Raw genomic sequence first — 15,288 nt, forward strand, 5'->3', positions numbered from 1 at the left:
AATGGACAACCTGGAAGAAATGGACAGATTCTTAGAAATGCACAACCTGCCGAGACTGAACCAGGAAGAAATAGAAAATATGAACAGACCAATCACAAGCACTGAAATTGAAACTGTGATTAAAAATCTTCCAACAAACAAAAGCCCAGGACCAGATGGCTTCACAGGCGAATTCTATCAAACATTTAGAGACGAGCTAACACCTATCCTTCTCAAACTCTTCCAAAATATTGCAGAGGTAGGAACACTCCCCAACTCATTCTACGAGGCCACCATCACCCTGATACCAAAACCAGACAAAGATGTCACAAAGAAAGAAAACTACAGGCCAATATCACTGATGAACATAGATGCAAAAATCCTCAACAAAATACTAGCAAACAGAATCCAACAGCACATTAAAAGGATCATACACCATGATCAAGTGGGGTTTATTCCAGGAATGCAAGGATTCTTCAATATATGCAAATCAATCAACGTGATACATCATATTAACAAATTGAAGGAGAAAAACCATATGATCATCTCAATAGATGCAGAGAAAGCTTTCGACAAAATTCAACACCCATTTATGATAAAAGTCCTGCAGAAAATAGGCATAGAGGGAACTTTCCTCAACATAATAAAGGCCATATATGACAAACCCACAGCCAACATTGTCCTCAATGGTGAAAAACTGAAACCATTTCCACTAAGATCAGGAGCAAGACAAGGTTGCCCACTCTCACCACTATTATTCAACATAGTTTTGGAAGTGTTAGCCACAGCAATCAGAGAAGAAAAAGAAATAAAAGGAATCCAAATCGGAAAAGAAGAAGTAAAGCTGTCACTGTTTGCAGATGACATGATACTATACATAGAGAATCCTAAAGATGCTACCAGAAAACTACTAGAGCTAATCAATGAATTTGGTAAAGTAGCAGGATACAAAATTAATGCACAGAAATCTCTTGTATTGCTATATACTAATGACGAAAAATCTGAAAGTGAAATTAAGAAAACACTACCGTTTACCACTGCAACAAAAAGAATAAAATATCTAGGAATAAACCTACCTAAGGAGACAAAAGACCTGTATGCAGAAAATTATAGGACACTGATGAAAGAAATTAAAGATGATACAAATAGATGGAGAGATATACCATGTTCTTGGATTGCAAGAATCAACATTGTGAAAATGACTCTACTACCCAAAGCAATCTACAGATTCAATGCAATCCCTATCAAACTACCACTGGCATTTTTCACAGAACTAGAACAAAAAATTTCACAATTTGTATGGAAACACAAAAGACCACGAATAGCCAAAGCAATCTTGAGAACGAAAAATGGAGCTGGAGGAATCAGGCTCCCTGACTTCAGACTATATTACAAAGCTACAGTAATCAAGACAGTTTGGTACTGGCACAAAAACAGAAATATAGATCAATGGAACAGGATAGAAAGCCCAGAGATAAACCCACGCACATATGGTCACCTTATCTTTGATAAAGGAGGCAAGCATATACAGTGGAGAAAAGACAGCCTCTTCAATAAGTGGTGCTGGGAAAACTGGACAGGTACATGTAAAAGTATGAAATTAGAACACTCCCTGACACCATACACAAAAATAAACTCAAAATGGATTAAAGACCTAAGTGTAAGGCCAGACACTATCAAACTCTTAGAGGAAAACATAGGCAGAACACTCTATGACATAAATCACAGCAAGATCCTTTTTGACCCAGCTCCTAGAGAAATAGAAATAAAAACACAAATAAACAAATGGGACCTAATGAAACTTAAAAGCTTTTGCACAGCAAAGGAAACCATAAACAAGACCAAAAGACAACCCTCAGAATGGGAGAAAATATTTGCAAATGAAGCAACTGACAAAGGATTAATCTCCAAGATTTACAAGCAGCTCATGCAGCTCAATAACAAAAAAACAAACAACCCAATCCAAAAATGGGCAGAAGACCTAAATAGACATTTCTCCAAAGAAGATATACAGATTGCCAACAGACACATGAAAGAATGCTCAACATCATTAATCATTAGAGAAATGCAAATCAAAACTACAATGAGATATCATCTCACACTGGTCAGAATGGCCATCATCAAAAAATCTAGAAACAATAACTGCTGGAGAGGGTGTGGAGAAAAGGGAACAGTCTTGCACTGTTGGTGGGAATGTAAATTGATACAGCCACTGTGGAAAACAGTATGGAGGTTCCTTAAAAACTAAAAATAGAACTACCATACGACCCAGCAATCCCACTACTGGGCATATACCCTGAGAAAACCATAATTTAAAAAGAGTCATGTACCAAAATGTTCAGTGCAGCTCTATTTACAATAGCCAGGACATGGAAGCAACCTAAGTGTCCATCATCGGATGAATGGATAAAGAAGATGTGGCACATACATACAATGGAATATTACTCAGCCATAAAAAGAAATGAAATGGAGGTATTTGTAATGAGGTGGATGGAGTTAGAGTCTGTCATAAAGAGTGAAGTAAGTCAGAAAGAGAAAAACAAATACAGTATGCTAACACATATATATGGAATCTAAGGAAAAAAAAAAAGGTCATGAAGAACCTAGTGGCAAGACGGGAATAAAGACAGAGACCTACTAGAGAATGGACTTGAGGATATGGGGAGGGGGAGGGGTGAGATGTGACAGGGTGAGAGAGTGTCATGGACATATATACACTACCAAATGTAAAATAGATAGCTAGTGGGAAGCAGCCGCATAGCACAGGGAGATCAGCTCAGTGCTTTGTGACCACCTAGAGCGGTGGGATAGGGAGGGTGGGAGGGAGGGAGACGCAAGAGGGGAGAGATATGGGAACATATGTATATGTATAACTGATTCACTTTGTTATAAAGCAGAAACTAACACACCATTGTAAAGCAATTATACTTCAATAAAGATGTTTAAAAAAAAAAAAAAGAAAAGAAACAAATCCAATATGGAATCAGATTTTTTTTTTTTTAATTTTATTTATTAATTTATTAATTTATTTATGGCTGTGTTGGGTCTTTGTTTCTGTGCGAGGGCTTTCTCCAGTTGCGGCAAGTGGGGGCCACTCTTCATCGCGGTGCGCGGGCCTCTCACTATCGCGGCCTCTCCCGTTGCGGAGCACAGGCTCCAGACGCGCAGGCTCAGTAATTGTGGCTCACGGGCCCAGTCGCTCCGCGGCATGTGAGATCTTCCCAGACCAGGGCTCGAACCCGTGTCCCCTGCATTGGCAGGCAGATTCTCAACCACTGCGCCACCAGGGAAGCCCCAGATTTTTTCTTCTATTACTTCATTCTCTTTTTTTTTGTTTTTTGCCGCACCGTGCAGCATTTGAGATCTTAGTTCCCCGACCAGGGATCAAACCCACACCTGCTGCATTGGAAGCACGGAGTCTTAACCACTGGCCCACTAGGGAAGTCCCTGTTCTTCCCTATTACTTCAAACTTCAGATTGAAAGGCACAAATAGTAATGTATGCTTTTCAAGAAAAATCAAATTGAATATTTTATACACTGAAGACAATGGGTCATTTCCATACATGTCCTTCTTCCTCAAATATACACATCATGTCATAAGTTTTAACAGCTGGTGACTTGTCATGGTTCTGCTGTATGTAATATCTCAAAGAGGTAAAGATTTATTCCTAGTATGCATTCTCTAGTGTATGGTCTGTTGTAAGAATTGCTCAAAATATTCACCAGATGCCTTACATTTTTAAGAATTCTCCCAAATATGTGTTCTTGGGTGAACCATACGGACACACTATTTCAGAGCTTCCATGTGTATACATTTTGACCTGTATGAATGCTCTCAACACCAAAGGTGTGCATACTTGATGTAAAAATTTACAACATCCATTACATTTGAAAGTTCGCTCTTCAACATAAATTCTCATTGTTCTACATTTTTGATCTTCAAAAATGAGACTTAGCAAACCATATTGCTTTGTGTGGTTTCTCTCCAATATGTATTCTCCAATGAACTCAAAGATGTGATTTTCGACTAAAGGCCTTGCCTCATTCATTACATTTGTAAGGTTTCTCTCCAGTATGAACACTCTGATGACTTAAAAGGTTTCCCTTTACACTAAAGGCCTTGCCACACTCATTACATTTGAAAGGTTTCTCTCCAGTATGAATTCTCTTATGAACTGCAAGGTTTGATTTCCGACTAAACATCTAGCCACATTCATTTGTATGGTTTCTCTCCAGTATGAATTCTCCAATGAACTCGAAGGTGTGATTTTTGACAAAAGGCCTTGCCACATTCATTACATTTGAAAGGTTTCGCTACAATATGTACTGTCTGATGAATTCTAAAGTGTGTATTTTGATGACTTGTAAGGTGTGAATTTCTACTGAAAAACTTGCCACGCTCATTACATTTGAAAGGTTTCTCTCCAGTATGTATTCTCCAATGAAGTCGAAGATGTGATTTTCGACAAAAGGCCTTTCCACACTCATCACATCTGTAAGGTTTCTCTCCAGTATGAACTCTCTCATGCCTTAAAAGGGCTCCCTTTACACTAAAGGCCTTGCCACACTCATTACATTTGAAAGCTTTCTCTACAATATGTACTCCCTGATGACTCATATGAATTTCGACTAAAGAACTTGCCACATTCATTACATTTGAAAGGTTTCTCTCTAGTATGAATTCTCCAATGAATTTGAAGATGTGACTTTTGTCGAAAGGCCTTACCACATCCATTACATTTGTAAGGTTTCTCTCCACTATGAATTCTCTGATAACTTAAAAGGGTTCCCTTTACACTAAAGGCCTTGCCACACTCATTACATCTGAAAGCTTTCTCTGCGTTATGTACTCTCTGATGACCTGTAAGATGTGAATTTTGATGACTTGTAAGGTGTGATTTTAGACAGAAGAACTTGCCACACTCATTACATTTGAAAGGTTTCTCTCCAGTATGTATTCGCCAATGAACTTGAAGATATGGTTTTTGACTAAAGGCCTTACCACATTCATTATATTCATAAGGTTTCTCTCCAGTATGAACTCTCTGAAGACTTTCAAGGGTTCCATACTGACTAACAACTTTGCCACAGTCATTACACTGATACGGTTTCTCTCCAGTATGAACCCTCCGATGAGCAGCAAGGTGTGAGTTTTGGCTAAAGAGTTTGCCACATACATCACATTTATATACACTTTTTCCTGTATGAATGATCTGATGTCTCCTGAGGTATGAGCTATTAAAGGTTTTGCCACACTCATTACATTTGTAAGGCTGCTCCACAGTATGAATTCTCTGATGGGTTGCGAACTTTGAATTACGACTAAAGACTCTGCCACATACCTCACATTTATGTAATTTCTCTCTTGTGTGGATGATCCGATGTCTAACGAGGTGTGATCCCTGAAGAAAGGTTTCGCCACACTCATTACATTTGTGAGGTCTTTCCCTGAGTGCTTTCTGACCTTGTGTCTGTATTGAAAGATGGTGAAAATGAGGAACTACTGTTGCTAGATCTCTCAACTTCATTACATTCATAGAATATCCCATCAGTTTTAAATATCTGCAGTTTCTCTTGAACATTTAATCCAAGCCTATTTCCAATGGGTTTGATTCCGACATCCCTTTTACCATGTCGACACATAATATTCCAGGAGGTTGCACAAGAATGTTCTTAGCAAAAATCAGAAGGAAAAAAAACAGGAAAAGGCTATCTAAAGGAGAAGAATGAGTTTCTTCTGTACACACATGTGCAGATACAAAGAAACTGAATAAACAGTCCAGTAGAGTAGGAGGCCATGATTGTAAAAGTGAGTCTCCCTAAATCTGTGTTCCCCTGCTGAGTTTGATTAACCTCTCTATCCAAAATTTTATTCCATTTCTTGTCTTCCCACACCTGTTCCCCTCAAGACTGAGCAGTATCAAAGAAAACGGGGGATTGAAACAAACGGGACCCAGCAGGGCCCTCCTAGATACAAAAGCCTTTCCAAGTGCCGTGATTCCTCTTGGTAGAAAAAGGCTTCGGTCTCCTGGATCTTCTCTGAGTTCCAAAGAGCAGATTCAAGCAGATACTCATTAGGGGAAGGAGGGAATGCAGAAAGAAAGGAAAAGCAAGCCCAACATAATCTTTCCCATGGCTGGTAACTTAAACTGATACCTTGATCTATGAGCCCAAACTGTGGCTTCAACCAGCTGCCCCAAGAGGACTGAAAAAATTGATGACAGTCAGAGGGCCAAGTGAGAAGTAAAATTCTTAAGCCATCACATCGGTTCTAAGTAAATAATAAAATGTCACAACTATTGCTTTTGCTTTCTCCCAGAAGGAAGTTAAGGGATCAGAAGACTGTGATTAGGAGTTTGTTTTGCAGGAACCTACAGAATAATCAGGAAGATGGCACAACGTGGTGCCCAAAGTCTGCAGCTGAGACCTTACAGGGAAGCTGGGATCACAGACACTCCCCTCCCCTCTCTCCTTTTCTCTCCAAAAATCTTACACCCTGGCCAACCCGCAAGATGCATTTGAGGCAAGCTTAGGTCTACCATCTTCCGGGTTGGCGCCTCTTTGATTAATAAACCTTTCTCTGCTCCAAACTCCAATGTTTCAGTTTGTTTGGCCTCACTGAGCACACAAACTTGGGTTCAACCTCATTATGTTTGAATATGTTCTCTGTTCAGAAAAGGTAGAGGACTATGCTGAAAGCCATGCTTCAATGGAGTAGCTCCTCAGAGGTCTCATCATACTTAATGGTGAAAGAATGAAAGCTTTTCCTCTAAGATCAGGAACAAGACAAGGATACCTGCTCTCAGTATTTCTAAAAACATACTACCCGAAGTCCTAGAAAGAACACAGATGCAGAAAAAGAGATAACAGGGATCCCAATAGTGAGAGGAAGCAAAATTATCTCTGACATTATATAACATGTAGAAAACCCTGAAGATTCTGTAAAAAAAAAAAAAAAAAAAAAAAAAAAAACTGCTAGAAATAATGAAAGACTGCAATAAACTTACAAGACACCAAGTCAACATGCAAAAATCAATTCGGTTTCTAAACCTTAAAAATGAACAATCAAAACAGAAATTGAGAAAACAATTCTATTTACAATAACATCAAATAATAAAATAAAATACTTAGACATAATGTTACACATGACAGGAAAGATTTGTACACTGCAAATTAAAAAGACTGCTGAAGGACTTCCCTGGTGGTCCAGTGGCTAAGGATCTGCGCTTCCAATGCAGGGGGCCCGGGGCTCATCTCTAGTCAGGGAACTAGACCCCACATGCCACAACTAAGAGTTCACATGCCGCAGCTAAAGATTCCTGCAACTAAAAGATCCTGCATGCTGCAACTAAAGATCCCTAGTGGTGCAACTAAGACCTCGTGCAGCTGAATAATTAAATAAATATTAAAAAAAAAAAAGACCACTGAAAAAGCTTATAAAAGACACAAATAAATGCAAAGGTATCTCAAGTCCATAGACTGAAAGTCAATACTGTCCAGATGTCAATACTACACAAACTGGTCAACACATCAAATTATCCCCTAGTGAAATCCCAATAGCTTTTTCCCAAAGAAACAGAAAAATCCATCCGATGATTCATATGGAATCTCCATATGAGAGATGAAGAGATATGAAGTAGGGGAAAAAACCCAAACTGAACCCAAATTTAGCAAAAGGAAAGAGGTAAATCATAAAGATTAGACCAGAGATAAACAAAACACAAAGCAGAAAAATATAAAAGCAAAGTAGCGCTGGCGTTTTGAAAAATTCAATGGAAAAACACTTAGCTGGACTAAGAAAAAAGATTCAAATAACTGAAAACAGATACTAAAGTGGAGAGATTGCAAATAATGTCAAAGAAATTTTTTCAAGGATTATAAAAGAGTACTATGAACAATAATGCCTACAAATTATAGAATGGAGAAGATACAGGTAAATTCTTAGAAACATATAACCTACTAAATCTTAATCCTTAAGAAATAAAAAAAATTTGAACCCAATTATAACTGAAGACATTCAAGCAGTAATCAAAAACTTCAAACAAACAAAAAAAAAACCCAGGACCCAATTCTACCAAACATTTACAAAAGAATTACCACTAATCTTGCTAAAAATGTTATAGAGTTGAAGAGGGAACTCTTGCAAATTAATTCTACGGAGCCAGTATGATTCTGATACCAAACCCAGACAAAAACAGAAGAAAGGAAAACTAGAAATCAATACCCCCGATGAATATTGATACAAAATCTTTAACAAAACACCAGCAAACCAAATTCAACACCACATTAAAAAGATCTGACATCATGATCAAGTGGATTTTATTTATATCACTATAAGGGGTAAGGAGGACTCAACATACAAAAATCAATTATGCGGTACACCACATTAACAAAATAAAGGAAAAAAATGTCACAAAGGATCATCTCAATTACTGCAGAAAAAAGCATTTGACAAAACGCAACAAACTTTCAAGATATAAACACTTCCCTGGTGGTCCAAGTCTGGTGGCTACAACTCCGCGCTCCCAATACAGGGGGGCCGGGTTCAATCCCTGGTCAGGGAACTAGATCCCCCATGCCACAACGAAGATGGAAGATCGGGATCCGCCACTAAGACCCAGTGCAGCCAAATAAATAAATAAACATAAATATTAAAAAAAAAAGAGAGAGAGACAAATACTCAACAAACTAGAAACAGTAATTATCTCAACATAATAAACACCATTTATGAAAAGAGCACAGCTAAAGTCATACTCAAACGTGAAAGACTGAAAGCGTTTCCTCCGAGATCAGGAGGAAGGCAAGGATGCATACTTTCTGCACTACTCTTCAACAAAGTACTGAAACCACTAGCCAGAGCAATTAGACAAGAAAAAGAAATCAAAGTAATCCAAATTGAAAAAGAAGTAAAATTATCTTCTTTCCTAGACAAGGTTTGATATGAAGAAGCCGTAACCTTTTGACAAGAAAACTGCGACATCAAAATACATGTTTTGAAAAATTGCAGGATACAAAATCAACATGCAAAAACTTTCAGTTGCGTTTCTATACACAATGAACAGTATCAAAGGAAAATCAGAAAACAATCTTATTTATTATAGCATTAAAAACAAATGAAATATCAATATTTAGGAATAAATTCACCAAGAAGGTGAAAGAAGTGTACACTGAAAACTACTTAACAGTGCTAAAAGAAATTTAAAAAGATACAAATAAATAGAAAGTCATCCCATATTCATGGACTATAAGACTTAATACTCTTAAAGTATCCCAGCTACCCAAAGTGTGCTACAGATTCAATGGAATGATTATCAAAATTCCCATGGCAATTTTTGAAGTAACAGAAAAAATCATGCTAAAAGTCACAGAGAATTTCAAAAAACCACAAATAGTCAAAAGTCTCTTGAATAAGAAGAAAGACGGAGACCTCCCGTTTTTAGATTTCAAAACATATCACAAAGCAATCGAGATTGTGTGGTATTGGTATAAACACAGATACATAAACCAAATGAACACAAGAGAATGCGCAGAAATAATCCTTTGCATATACGTAAAATGTATTCATAAAGGTGCTAAGACTACAAAATGAAAGTAAGACAGTCTCAGTAACAAATGCTGCTGGGCAACTGGGTACCTCCCTGCAAAAGAATGAAGCTGAAACCTTACCTACATCAAAGGTAAAACCTTCTATGTGTCAAAGGACACAACCAACACAGTGAAAAGACAAAAAACTGAAGAATGGAGGTATCGAAACTGATTCCAAGGACTTCCAAATCTCAACAATTTAGGTTGATTTCATAGTTTAAAATGGATAATGGAATAAAACACCCTCTTATCACTGATGTCTATTTCTGAACTTTCCATTCCATTCCCAATCATGAAGATGTTGAAATCAGTGAGACAGTCATTTAGCTGAGAATGCATTATAAAAACTCAGAACAAATTTCTCCTTATCGGTCTCTTCCAGAACTTACCAGGCATTTCTGCATATTAATATCTGCCTTCCACGTGTAGCTTCTTCATTCTGTTTTGTAGAGAGAGGACAGTGCATTCAGATGGGGCCCCTCTACAATCCCTGGTGCCCAACAGCATTGACCCATCCATGGGTGTAAAGCCCTGCCCAGGACTATGCCCAGCACAGAAGCTTCACAAGTTCCAGGTCACAGGATTGTGCGGAGATGGAATCCAAGTGGAGAGGAAGGCCCTGAGGGAAGGCCCTGGGTGACTGTGATGTACAGGTGTCAGGCAGGATACTTCAGAGTCAGAGAAGATTAGTGAGTCCAAAGACTGGCATTTCAAGAAATAAGATGAAATAATCAACTGAGAATATGACTTTACCTGAGAAAGAGCCATTCCAAACTCCAGTTCTTTCCTCTTCCTCCTCTTCCGGGCATACTCCTTAGGCAAAATGATTCTTTAGCAGTCAATCTTGAAAGTTTGAAAGATACTGTTTAATGCTTAGAATCAACACACCCCCTTCCTGAGTCACCACCACACACACAGGGAAGACCTCAGCATGTGGAACAGACAGTCCCCTGCTGCCCACTGTCCCAGGAGGGGCTCAGTTCAGTAAACTCCCACACAGAGACCAATAGGTGAAGTTTCCCACGCTTTCCTTCAGATCACGCTTCCCTGGGACTTCCCTGGTGGCCTAGTGGTTAGGATTCTGGGCTCTCACTGCTGTGGCCCAGGTTCAATCCCTGGTCACGGAACTGAGATCCGAAAACCATGTGGCAAGGCCAAAAACAAACAAAAATAAAACAAACAAAAAAACAAGTCACTCTCCCCTCCTGGTGAGGCTCTCACATACACAGCAGCAGTGGGCACCTCAGCTGGACCCAACAATCCCCTTCAGGTCACAGACCAGCCCTGATCCATCCCCACGCAGAGCAGAGCCCCCTCAGCTTCAGCCCAGATCTCAGCCCTCAGGAATGGGGGGACTCAGAGTCACTAAGTCACTCAGGCCAGGGATAAATTTGAAACAAATTTTAAAAAGCAATAATTTGTTTATTGTTTTTAATCTAAAAGACTGGTGTCAAAGTTTTGAAAAAAACAAAACTGAGGATATGGTAATTCCCTGGTGGTAGGTCCAGTGGTTAGGACTCCACACGATCACTGCCAAGGGCACAGGTTCGATCCCTGGTCAGGGAACTATGATCCGACAAGACCAAAAAAAAAAAAAAAAAAAAAAAAAAGTATCTTCTCTAACTACAATGAAATAAAACTACAAACAGAAAGTGTAAGGAAAACAGGAAAATCCCCTAAATGCGGAAATTACATAGCTCCTTCTTAAAGACGCAATGAATGACATGTATAGAATATTGGAGGCCAGCAAAGCTTCTTTCAGAAGTTAAAAATTATTCAGAGGAACAAAGAAATTGAATGAACTAAGATTTATTTCAAGCTACAAAAGAATTAAATGTAAAGAAACAAAAAGAAAAGAAGTGGGCTTCCCTGGTGGCACAGTGGTTGAGAATCTGCCTGCCAATGCAGGGGACACGGGTTCGAGCCCTGGTCTGGGAGGATCCCACATGCTGCGGAGCAACTAGGCCCGTGAGCCACAATTACTGAGCCTGCGCGTCTGGAGCCTCTGCTCCGCAACAAGAGAGGCCGCGATAATGAGAGGGCCGCGCACCGCGATGAAGAGTGGCCCCCGCTTGCCGCAACTAGAGAAAGCCCTCGCACAGAAACGAAGACCCAACACAGCCATAAATAAATAAATAAATAAATAAACCCAAAAGTTTTAAAAAAAAAGAAAAGAAGTAAATCCATTCCAAAATACACTTTCAATGTCCCTTTAAAAGGCACCATGTAGGGCTTCCCTGGTGGCGCAGTGGTTGAGAGTCTGCCTGCCAATGCAGGGGATGCGGGTTCGAGCCCTGGTCTGGGAAGATCCCACATGCCGCGGAGCAACTGGGCCCGTGAGCCACAGCTGCTGAGCTTGCGCGTCTGGAGCCTGTGCTCCGCAACGAGAGGCCGCGATAGTGAGAGGCCTGCGCACCGCGATGAAGAGTGGCCCCCGCTTGCCGCAACAAGAGAAAGCCCTTGCGCAGAAACGAAGACCCAGCACAGCTAAAAATAAATAAATAAATAAATAATAAAAATAAAGGAATTCCTTTAAAAAAAAAAAAAAAAAAAAAGGCACCATGTAGTGACGGAGTCAGTCTTTTCTTGCCCCACTTCTCTCCCCTGAGCTCTACCCCACACCAGGAAAAGGGAAGGAGGTGACCCACATCTAAGTGAATCAAGTCACTGCCTCTCTGCTCAACAGGGTTTGCCAATGGAAGTTTTCTTCTGATACAAATAATTACAAAATGCACAGGTCTTATAGACAGGAGTTGTGCCATTCTCATCCTCACCTGTATAATTTAAACAAATGTTAAATACATTAGATTCTAAAGACTCAAATCAATATCATCACGACATAATCATCCACATCCCAACAACTCACCACCCGTCTGGATCCACTTTCCCCCTCCACCTGCACTATTAGGTGTTTCCATTTTATTCTGTTTCTCTGTCTCCCTGTTTCATTTCTGCCTTTGTTTCTCTTTTTCTTTTCCTCTACTTTCCCGTTCCTGCCCTCCTCTCCATTTCTTCCCTCACACCTGGCCTGCCCCACTCTGCAACCTGTTCCCCCTCTTGAAGCTCGCTCTCCTTAACCTGTATGACTGTCCTAAATCTCTATGTATTTCTTTCTTCCCCCATCTCTGCGGTTACACCATGCCTCCAGTTACACCCCTTCTGTCTCTGTTACTCTCCCTTCCTCCCCACTCTCGGGCGCCCCAAGTGGCTGTGCTTCCTTCCTGCTCTCTCTCTTCCTCTCCTCTTACTGTCACCCTTTGTCCGGTTTTTCTCCCAGCACCGTGATGCTCTGAAGGCCAAGGTTCCAACTCTTATATCATCTCCCCCTACTCTGTGTGAAGTGACTCTCCATTGTTATCCCCTTCTAAGGCTGATCCAGGTCCCCTTCCTTAGGCTGCCCTGCAATCTCTGCAGATCCGGCTTAATTTCTTTCTCCATTATCTTCACCTGCTACTTTCAAGACTTAATCACTTTCATTTTACTATCTCTCTGCACGTCCTTCAGCCACCCTCTCTGTTCCCACTGGTTCTCCCTCATTCTTTTCTCCTCAGTTTTTCTACTTCGATCTCAGCCTCTCTGTCTCTGCTTTTCCTGATTCCATTCACTCACGTATAAAATGCCCACCTACCAGAAGGGAATATTTTCTAACGGGGTGGCATTGGGGAAGTAACTACACTGGGTGTTCCTGCGTCTGGCACAGGTCACCTCCCCCTACGCCGGGTGAGGGGAAGGGCTGACCACGAAGGGGAGGCCTGAGGAGCAGAAAGACCGGCCTGAGGAGGAGGCGAGGACAGAGGGGCTGGGAGGGAGGGAGGGAGGGAGGGAGGGGGGGGGGCTCCGGAGAAGGGCGGGCTCTGCAGAACCCCAGGACCGCGGAGAGGACGCGGCCTGTCCGGGAGCGGGGCGACCGGCGCTGCCCTCCAGGGGCCGAGAGGGCCAGGCTGGGGGGCGCGCATCCACCTCGCGGAAGAGGACTTCACAAGGGAGGCGGGGAAAGTAACACGTTATAAGCAGGAAAATGTTGCGAAAAGCGGTGTCTACGTGGACCAGAGGCAGAAGAGTCAAGGGCAGGGACCGGCCTCAGCGAGACTTCAAACCCAGGGGAAAAATACCCGACCCGTAAGGGCGACGTCTGGATTTACTGGGGCGGAGGGCCGGCTGCTGGGATTTAAAGACCCTAGAAACTCCCACACCCCGAGGACGGGGTAGAGCGGTACCGCGCAGTACAGACTTAGGCTAGAAAAAAGACACTTACGCTCCGCTCCGTGACCTTGCCTCCGCGCTCTCCGCTTCCGGGTCCTTAGGAATGGGCTTCTGGAGTTAGAGGCGGGGCTTCCGGGGCGGGGCCCTACCGGTGAGGGGCGGGGCGAAAAGAGCACCCAGGGGTGCTCACTGAGTGCCGGAGGGAGGAACTGGGAGCAGAGAGGGGTTGGTGCTTCCAGTACCTTGGCCGGTTTAAGTTACCGTCTGCAAGAGTTTGCAGGTAAAAGGTTACGGCTGTGTGGGCCAATTACGTTTGAAGCCAAGATGTTTCCTCTTAAGACTAAAAGGGTTTAAATAAAAAGCTATTTTTGCCCTCAGGTTGTTCTGACGTCCTGCTAGTGAGGCGGAAGCAATTCAGTGGTCTGGAAACCTGAGTCTCCTGGAGCAGAGGGAGGGGTTGACATAGATCATTGATTGGATCCAGGAACATTTCCTAAATGGGAATTAATTTAAGTAACTTTAAGAAATAAGAATGGGGTGACTTCCCTCGTGGTCCAGTGGTAAAGAATCCGCCTTGCAATGCAGGGGACCCAGGTTCGGTCCCTGGTTAGGGAACTAAGATCCCACATCCTGTGGGGCAACTAAGCCCGCACTCCACAAGTACTGAGCTGGCGCGGCTCAACTAGAGCCCAAGAGCCACAAACTACAGAACCCACCCGCCATGGAACCCGCGGGCCACAACTAGAGAGAAGCCTGTGCGTGGCAACGAAGATCCCGTATGCCGCAACTGAGACCCGACGCAGCCCAAAATAAATATATAAATTTTTTAAAAAAGAAATGGGACTAGTCTCTGTATTACAAATACAAAACTCTCTCTGGGTAGAATGATCTATTTCCTACCGACACCCTATAAAACAGCTTTTCCGTTTCTATTCCCTATTAATGCAGAAGGTCAAATTCAACATACTACTCAGTTTCAGAAACTCAGGGACAGGACCTGGAGTCTGAGCCTGGAGGACTAAGGCATGTGATCATTTAGGTCACTAACCATTGCCTTAAAAACAGCAATACGTATTTTTAAATTGTTATACACTGCATTATTCTTTGTTTTGTCCAACGTGTTTTAATTATTTGCCTTTTTAAAACCAACTATTTACAGAGTAACATGAGTTGTATAAACAACTCTTTATACAATGACATTCATCACTCTAGAAGTTTAAGGTGTAGAGCATAATGACCTTATATATACTGTGAAACGATTATGACAGTAAGTTTATTTTATCTATATGAAATTATGGGTGCAAACTAAAGAGAAAGAGAAATAGGGGGAAAAAATTCTTTTCTGTTGATGAGAACTGCACTGCTCTTTAAAATACTTATCCCATTCCACACTTGTGATGAATTCCCTTGTCAATTTACATTGTGAATAAAAAATTCCTTTTTTTGAAAAAGAACAAAGTAAAAAGATCTTATTAGAACAAAATGTGCCTAAGCTAGCAGAAGGTAGGAAAAAGGATTAG

At 41.3% G+C, this 15,288-nt stretch overlaps 1 protein-coding gene and 1 long non-coding RNA gene across 2 annotated transcripts; both read right to left on the reverse strand.

The window, feature by feature from the left end:
- Positions 1-3,988: 3,988 nt before the first annotated feature.
- Positions 3,989-5,623, reverse strand: LOC133077749 (zinc finger protein 160-like). The gene is given in 4 exon segments (XM_061172508.1): positions 3,989-4,155; positions 4,343-4,596; positions 4,598-5,461; positions 5,463-5,623. Coding segments are annotated over 4 exon segments (1,446 nt in total).
- Positions 5,624-9,953: 4,330 nt separating this feature from the next.
- LOC133078793 (uncharacterized) lies at positions 9,954-13,861 on the reverse strand. The gene is made up of 3 exons (XR_009697938.1): positions 13,821-13,861; positions 10,319-10,408; positions 9,954-10,004 (listed from the first exon to the last, which is right to left on the reverse strand). It is a non-coding gene; the product is annotated as an uncharacterized LOC133078793 (long non-coding RNA).
- Between the last annotated feature and the right edge of the window lie 1,427 nt (positions 13,862-15,288).

Source organism: Eubalaena glacialis, chromosome 18, assembly GCF_028564815.1.
Source record: "Eubalaena glacialis isolate mEubGla1 chromosome 18, mEubGla1.1.hap2.+ XY, whole genome shotgun sequence".
Classification (NCBI taxonomy): domain Eukaryota; kingdom Metazoa; phylum Chordata; class Mammalia; order Artiodactyla; family Balaenidae; genus Eubalaena; species Eubalaena glacialis.